This window comes from Juglans microcarpa x Juglans regia, chromosome 5S, assembly GCF_004785595.1.
Source record: "Juglans microcarpa x Juglans regia isolate MS1-56 chromosome 5S, Jm3101_v1.0, whole genome shotgun sequence".
NCBI lineage: Eukaryota > Viridiplantae > Streptophyta > Magnoliopsida > Fagales > Juglandaceae > Juglans > Juglans microcarpa x Juglans regia.
In genome coordinates this window covers 6,769,697-6,777,951 of record NC_054603.1, presented here as the reverse complement: position 1 = coordinate 6,777,951, position 8,255 = coordinate 6,769,697, and the positions used below count along the sequence as shown (strand labels likewise).

At 37.2% G+C, this 8,255-nt stretch overlaps 1 protein-coding gene across 2 annotated transcripts; it reads right to left on the bottom strand.

The window, feature by feature from the left end:
* Positions 1-2,298: 2,298 nt before the first annotated feature.
* Positions 2,299-7,539, bottom strand: LOC121268202 (homeobox-leucine zipper protein MERISTEM L1-like). 2 transcript variants are annotated; one of them, XM_041172352.1, is made up of 12 exons: positions 6,841-7,539; positions 5,943-6,211; positions 5,729-5,846; positions 5,378-5,566; positions 4,837-5,277; positions 4,650-4,751; positions 4,310-4,510; positions 4,043-4,217; positions 3,664-3,935; positions 3,426-3,521; positions 2,901-3,285; positions 2,299-2,737 (listed from the first exon to the last, which is right to left on the bottom strand). In XM_041172352.1, exons 2-11 carry the CDS (start codon positions 6,170-6,172, stop codon positions 2,920-2,922), a joined length of 2,190 nt encoding a protein of 729 aa, XP_041028286.1. In that variant the 5' UTR covers positions 6,173-6,211; positions 6,841-7,539; the 3' UTR covers positions 2,299-2,737; positions 2,901-2,919. The 2 variants fall into 2 exon arrangements, with proteins under 2 accessions (XP_041028286.1, XP_041028288.1); XM_041172354.1 differs by having other exon boundaries at positions 5,943-6,216; positions 6,842-7,538.
* Positions 7,540-8,255: the final 716 nt, after the last annotated feature.

Sequence of the window (8,255 nt, the reverse complement as noted above, 5' to 3'; positions counted from 1 at the left end):
GCAAGAATCTTCCAGATTTGTTTTAACTATTATATAAACTCTTTTGAAACTTCTAGCTAATTAACTGATTAATATGTGGTTAAAAACATTTCAAAGGTTGTAAAGGAAGATTATGTACAAGTGATAGATAAGAAATTTAATGAAGTCGAGAATGATCCGAATGAAAAATAAAAAATAAAAAAATATGTAACTATATATGTATGCTTAGAAAGACAATAAAAACTTATATATTATCATTGATATGAAACTAAACAAACCACACAATATATACCAAAGGTAAATAAAGAGAGATAGATATGTCAAATCAAGACTATTATATTAATGGACTTAAAGATATTTGAGTGATATACTTTGTGTTTGAGTGTTGGGAGAAATTTTAAATATTTTAAGAATATTTACACTTAAAATTAAAATTATATTATATATAAGACTAATTTTTAAAATTCTACCGCCCCCAACCTACAACATAGTTCCGCCCCTCCTCTTGAAAGAGAAACGCGTACGTACGTACGTACTGCATGTCTCATAATTAGTTCATAACAGCTCACATGAGGGACATGTTTTCTTCGAAGAAGTCTAAAGTCCAAGAAGTTTCAGTATTGCAAGCTGGGAGATCAGTGGTAGGTAATGGTAGCTAGGTTGTTGCTTTATTTGGATCAAAATAATTAGATAGGAGGCATATATGCTGCATCCGATGAAACTATATATCTATCTTATATCTATCTATATATATATATATATATATAATGTGCTGCTACTCAGTCTCATGGATTTATTTCTTCAAATTAAGTTATCACTAGTGCAAATTGTACTTTTTTTTTAATTTTCATTCAAATATTTTTTAAACATTCTTGATATTAAGAAAAAAATGACAACTTCACTAATATTCATGACTTTCTTAACTATTAAAAAAAAATTAAAATACCGATAATTTTGAGAGACGAATCCATGGAGCTAGCTTATAAGTATTATTTTCTATATATATATATATATACATGTTTGTTTGCGCGCGCTAGCTCCTCGGTGGCATCCATATATAATAATGGCTAGCCTACTGAGCAAATACAGGAGCAACAGACACTAATCAATATTGCCCATAGCTTGCGTGCAATATTCTCTGTTGAAAGCAGCTTGAAACCCTTTTTAAGTTTAGGATCTAGCTAGCTACCTGGTGCAAACTGAGGTTACATGATGCAGAAATATATCCCTAGCTAGCTTCTAATTTGCAATTAATTTGAGATTTTGGGCGAGGAAAACTAGGAAATAATGTACGTATAACGTTGTCATTGGTGTTGAGTTTGTGGAGTTTGGTTTATTGTTACGGCGCCTTGACTTAATGATCCAATTCAACACTGATTCGTTACGATTTTTTAGTAGATTTTTAATGAGGCTTGTGCCATGGAGCGTATGCTTGGGCCGATAGGCATTATTTTTTACTCAAGAAGCGCCAAGACAGAAAGTTCGCTAGCTTAACGCTCACTCGACTTTCAGTTCGAGCAAAGATCATACAGAAAGTTTGCTCGAGTCTCCCTCGATAGTAGGCTTGAGCGAAGCCCAGACAAAGAGTTCGCTCCATGCGTGCTCAACATTCTACTAGAGCGAATGTCGTAGAAAATTGAAAATTAGAGTTTTGTCATGTAACTCTATAAATATGTTTATTTTGTACAGTACGATCATTTTGAATAGTGAAAATTATCCTAAAAATGTATATTGTGATTCCTCAACATAATAAAATCATCCGCAGCTTTATAGACGTAGGCACGTTTCCAAACTACGTAAATTTATATTGTATGATTGATTGTTTAATTATTTCTTGTTTACTTCTGCTTTATTGCCATCGGTTTCGCAACAATTAGTTGTGAAAAATAATATTAGTACTTGGCTTTCAAAATTTCCTGTGTATTTTCGATAGCTGGATATAACTATGCAAAGTTTAAATTAATGTTGTATCTGATTTAATTTATGATCATTGCACTTCCCTGAATTTCCATATATTTATTAATGATCATGTGTTGATCTCCTAGCATTGTTTCCAATACCTAACTCAATATATATATATATATATATATATATATATATATATAAGTATTTCTATTTATAAGTCGATGTGGAGAATTCATCTCTACACTGCATACTTAACAAGAATAGTCAATTTATAAGAAAAATTTAAAATTAAATTATCTTGAAAATTAAATTATGTCCTGTAGGCGATGTAGAGGCTGGTATGCCCTCTACACTGAATTACAAGTATAATTGCTGTATACTAGATCCCATCTGATACATTATGATAATTGCACATAACGAAGAACTTATTCATTCTAAAAAATACTAATACACGATGAGGGAAGAAAAAACCAATGTTTGTTAGGGACTGAGCTAGCTACTAATACTTCTTTCAAGACGCACCATGATAATTTGAAAAAGATTGGGAATTTTAAGATAACCACTCCAAGAACAGTACCTAATCGATCATAAACCTAACAGGAAATTAACAAAAGCTGATCAATGGGGATTAGTACTACTACAACAGGCAACAACATTAACAACGTCTGGTTTTACTTTCGTCTTCGTAATTAAGGTGAAGTCAATACCCGAACCTATTACCCTTTCAGGGTGGTGATTTGCTCTTCTCTAGCTTTCTCTGCCCCTAACAAACACCACGAGGCAAGGATATTATAAGGTGCGTTCTTGACTTCTTTGCTCTGTTTTGGAATTTTCCCTTCTTTTGATCTTCTTGCTGCATTGATCATTTTTAAGAGCAAAATAAAGTTAGGCCCTTTCTGTGATCTATATATAACCATTAACGGCAACATGAATGATAACGTATTCGGAATATTAAATTTTCGTCGGTATATGCTGCATGATTCAAATTTAAAACGGAGTGCAAAGATTTCGCTCACCATAAATAAGTCTTGTGAATTATGAACTCTCACACATTATTGCAGACTTGATCCTTTCAACCGTGCACTTTATAAGACTGTTTACTGTAGCCACTGATCCGAGAGAGAGTTTTGCCGATGGGACTGAATCAACTAAGATCTGAAATGCTACTGTCAATAGAGAGCCACAAGATCCCACCTCATGAATGCCCCCACCATTGAGGCCAGGCCCATCAGGCAGTATAGCAAAACCAGATGGTAGAAGAGCAACATAATCTGGATCCCCGCCGCTTAAAACCACATTCATTGCAACGATATCAACTGGTGCATAAATTACGTATGAGCCGATAGAATCAGTGCAACTCTCTTGTAGTATCAGCATATTGCTCTGACTTGAATTCGCACTCTGCAGTTCGATTTGACAGAGACCATTTTGTTTAAATAATGAGATATATAAGACTAGTTCCCATGCATAAAAAAAAACTCAGTTATATTAAGCAGGAACTTGTGTGTGTGTGTGTTGGTAGAGCACACGCTGAAACTTACGTTTACTCGCAGCAAAGAGACACAGTTGCCTGGGTCGCGACCATTGGCTATGTGTGCCATTTCTTGAACTAGGCCACCATTCGAAAGGATATCCCACTGTAAAGCTCAAAACCCTTTAGAACAAAAGTCTAAATTTTGCCTTAATAAAATGATTTAAAAGGCCATGATATATATAATATGAGAACGCGAATATTATATGCTGCAAGTTCCTTAGATTAAATGCTAATTCATTTTGTACCTCACGTCGAGAGTTCTCATCGCGAAGGAAATCGAAAATCCTTTTTGCTGGAACTGGAATCCAGAAGGAAGTTGCAGCACTTAGTACAATACCCGGTGGCCTGCCTGGATCATCCATACTCTTTCTGGTCATAACCCTTACATCATCCGAACCTGTTGCTGATAATGTTGTCCATGCGTGAGCAGTAGAAGCACCCACACCAGTACAAAAGCTCATCACCATTCTTTCTGCGAGCTTCAACATACTCTTTCTCCCTTCTGTGCTTGTTATCACTGAACATTTCAGTTGATGATGAATTAGAAAGAGAGTTTCTGTGTCCTTAATTGGAACATATATAAGTTTTAGCAAGGAGGGAAAACAATTGAAATAATACTCATACCACATAGATCTCCTGCTGGAATGTTACTGGCCATTGAACTTGCAAGACGTTCACATTGACGATCTAATGTAGCCACCCAACGTTTTGCTCCAAAAGCTAGACCTGAATTCAGCAATGGTCTGTACATACTGTGGACAGCTCTATCATCTACTTCTACATGTTCGACCCATACAACCTAAGGAATAGTGAAAGTATGGCAGATTAATCGACTAAATTAATTAACATATACAAGGTTGACTTAATTAAAGGAGAATTTTCATTACGTACTTTTGAGTAACCATTTGGCAATTCTTGGATCAAACAACCTGATGGCCTTCTTCGACTCCTTGAAATCATACCAGGGCGTAAGTTGTCCAAGGAAACATCAACAACTGCCCAAGTCCCATCGACATGCTGTTTACAATACCTTACAAAGTAATTTTCACGAGTTGGAACAAGCGGTGAAGGGACTTGGAACTCAGCTGTCATCTGTAGATATTTGAAGAACATAGTTAGGTCCATGTGTTGGATTTTCCTGCTACAAGAACTATCTCATGTTCTTGCCAAGGAAAGCTAGTTAGATTCATATCCTCAACAAATTTAAAGAGTAGAAAGACTCCTTGAATACCACTTGCAAGGCTCCATTATAGTTCCCTGCCACTCCGGTTGATAGGACATCTAAAGTCATTGCTCTTGAAACAATACCACAAAACACACTTGACCATCGTTTCTGAAAACAGCATTAGTTGAAGAATGATTTTAAGTATATACATAATAAGCGGATACTCATATCAATGTATAGGAGAAGTACCTACCACATCCATGAGAATCTCAACAAGGTTCATGTGATTCATAATAACTACCACAGATTCCCTTGAAGCTTCTGATTTTAACCCCAATGGTTTGGGGCCTATACCCCTAGGGAAAGTCCTCAAGTATTCTTCTTCATTCAGTATCTCAGCAGAGTTGTCACAGGAAACCCATAAAGGCTCTCCACCCTGAGCCATCCTTATCAGTTCTTCCATTGCTGCCACCGCGAGCTCAACAATCATTGGCTTATCAGCCTCTGTAGGCCCTGAAATTGACCTGAGGAGATCATTCGACCCTCCATACATCTCCCCTACAAATCCTGACTGTGCCCCAAAGTTCCCAGCCCCAAGATCAAGGGAGCGGGAAGGCACATGAGTCGAAAGCTGAGAATACGAAGACAAAGGCTTGCCAACATATTTAGCCACAATCCCAGATAGCCTATCAATCTGTGACCCGAAAACATGCAGCATTGAAAATCACAATACTATTCCTTAATCTACTGCAACAATAACAGAATATTGCTAAAGGCATAATCGTTTCCGTCACCTCTTCTCTTAAACGAACATTCTCGATCCTCAAATGCTGTTCGTCGAAAGACATCTCACCAAGAGCTGCTGGACCTCCACAGTTGGGGCATGATGCATTCCCCAGGGCTTCCTTGAACCTCGTGTTCTCTGCACGAAGGTTTTCGTTTTCTGCCTTCAAAATTGCATTCTCATGGCGCTCATGTTGGGCCTATATGATGGAAGAAATGTCAGTTATAGAGCAGGAGCAACATTAGGAAAGACAAGACACCTGAACATTTTGAACTAAAGATGTTTTTGGAATGTACAGTACGTATATATTTATAGATCGTCTGAACTGCATAATCTTTATATGTGTATAAGGCGTTCCTACCTTCATTTGCGTTCGCTTATTTTGGAACCAAAATTTGACTTGTAGAGGCTCTAGCCCTAGATGACGGCTCAGTTCTTTCCTTTGCTTGTCATCTGGGTGAGGGCACTCCTTGAAGAATCTGAGAAACAAAGTTTAAACCACTAAAAAAATATCAAAGAGCTAGCAAAAGTGGACATCTCGATCTCTTCATGTAATAGTGCGCATGAACGCTTACGCTTCCATTTCCTGGATTTGACTCTGGGTATGGCGATGGTAGCGCTTCCTTTTGGAGCGTTGATTGGGGTCTTGGTCTTCACCGGAGGGAGCTTCTAAAATGGTTTCGGCGCCTGATCTAGCCTCGAAATCGTCTTCTCTAATGATCTTTCCAAATTCATTTTCGGGGGAATTAGGGGTCATATCCAGCATGTGATGGTGATCAGCATCGAAAATGTTTGGCTGAAACATTTCTACAACTCTCTACGTACGATCGACTTGGACTGTGTGCTAGCGCCTTTTGATCATCTGAAAGGGAAATAGAAGCGATCGAGTTAAGGACTCAAGTGAATTAGAAGATTATGTGAACGCAGTTGAGCGCTGAGTTTATACAACAAAGCAAATTTCTAGAACAGTGAAAAGGATCAATATACGGTCACCACCCCTAGCTTATTCCCCCTCCACACCCCGGGCGACAGAAAACTACGAATAAAATATGTGAATAATATATGGTAAATAAGTCTAGGTCGACAAGCAAATCTGTATCCCGCTCATGTCAAAATATACATGCACGTACAAGGCAAGGAAGTAAACTTGCAAACCATATATGCAAATTCTCTTTACTATTCTCTCTGCTATTTCCATAAAGAGAAATGTCTCTTTGAGATAATATTAATTAATATCCTTATAAGTTAGATATTGCTACTAATCTGGTTGGTTCCAAGTTTGTCTAGCTAGCTAGCTGATATAATCCCTCGCTCATCCATACGTGAGAAATACTAAACGAGCAAGAACGTATATACAAAAACACTTAATCTTAAGCAGTCCTGGGAAAGATCTTGATCATCTCATGCATGGGCGAATGAAAAGATGAAGGATTTTTCTTGAAAAGAAAAACAAGAAAAAAGAAAAACCCTCACCTGATTGCTGCTTCGTCACAAAGATGCAGAAGCTCAGCAGCTAGCTTTTGTGTTCCCTTTAAGTAATTCACCGGGAGCATTTTCCGGCTAGCATATCTCTCTAGTTCTACACTGACCCTCTCTCTCTCTCTCTCTCTGTGAAGGTTGAAGTTTGGTTTCTTGCATTTAATAGAGTATCTGACACTGTTTCAGGAAATCTAATAGGAATAGTACATGTTGCAGAAGGACTAAAAATGACTACGGCTGTGGGCTTCCAAAAGTCTTCAACCTTTGTGTTCTTACGTGCCAAAAGAAAATTTTTAACCGAAAGTCATGGCAGGAAAAGTTGACACCCTCAGGAGGTCTTTGACACTCCAAATTTCAAACAATAAAAACTAGAGTTATAACGCATACAAGATCACGGTGAACGTCCCATCCAAGCACCCTCTCACTCTATCTCTATCTCCCTCCTATTTTAAAAGTAACGTAAAGTGCTTAGAGATACAACAAATATATTCGATATTGGTTTTTATGAGCTTGAAGCACCAAAACCTTTAGAAGTTGCGAGGAAAGAACGATGGAGAAGGGCCAGATCCGTTTTCAATGTTTTAAGCTGGGGGCATGAAATACTAATCGGTACTTAATGTAAACAGTGTTTAAGAACAACTCTGTGAGGAAGATGAGAGAGAAAAATAGACACGTACGGAGGGAAAGAAATGGACGAGGACAACGCGCACAGATAAAATCGAGAGAGAGAGAGAGAGAGAGAGAGAGAGAGAGCCTTGATGCACGTGAGAGAAGGGAACAAGAAAGGGCAACAGGTGGGAGAGTATTTGGCAGCATGGAGTTAATGCATGCACAGCGTCTCGAGAAGATGTAATAAGCATTTATGGAGGGAGGGTGGTGTAATTGCGAGACAGAGAGAGAGAGAGCCCGAAGTATGCGGTGAAATTACGGTTTTCAAACTCTATACTGCCCCTTTTTTAGAGCAACGATAATCCTTCTTTAATATTATTATTGTAAATCATATATAAAATTAACACTATAATAAATAAGGTCTTCTCGTTTCAAAAGATTGATATTTTGACCCAAAATATATCTTGAGACGAAAAAAAATGTCTCAAGTTCATTTCAATAAAACTGTCCTAAAAGATTATAAATTTATCTCAAAAAATATTGTTTGGAACAAAATTAAGCTATGATCGAACGGATTTTTTTTTAGACGATTTAAATTCGTCTAAAAAATTTTTTCTAATGTTGTAAATAACGTTCAAACAATGATGAACTGTTCAAACGAATATTTCATGGTCGGTTGATTAATATCAGTTCGTTCGACCAAATATATATGAAGAAACGTTCGAACAAAAAAAATTGATGATCGTACGCTAATAATGAATTGTCTGTTCGAACGGTGTGCAATTTTTTACCGTTAGAAG

Excerpts from the sequence above, each read along its gene's own strand:
- LOC121268202 (XM_041172352.1), bottom strand. The coding sequence starts at position 6,172 with ATGTTTCAGCCAAACATTTTCGATGCTGATCACCATCACATGCTGGAT. Across the intron at positions 5,278-5,377 it reads ATGTTCGTTTAAGAGAAGAG|ATTGATAGGCTATCTGGGAT; the intron begins GTGACGGAAACG and ends TTCGGGTCACAG. Across the intron at positions 4,511-4,649 it reads ATAATGGAGCCTTGCAAGTG|ATGACAGCTGAGTTCCAAGT; the intron begins GTATTCAAGGAG and ends AAATATCTACAG.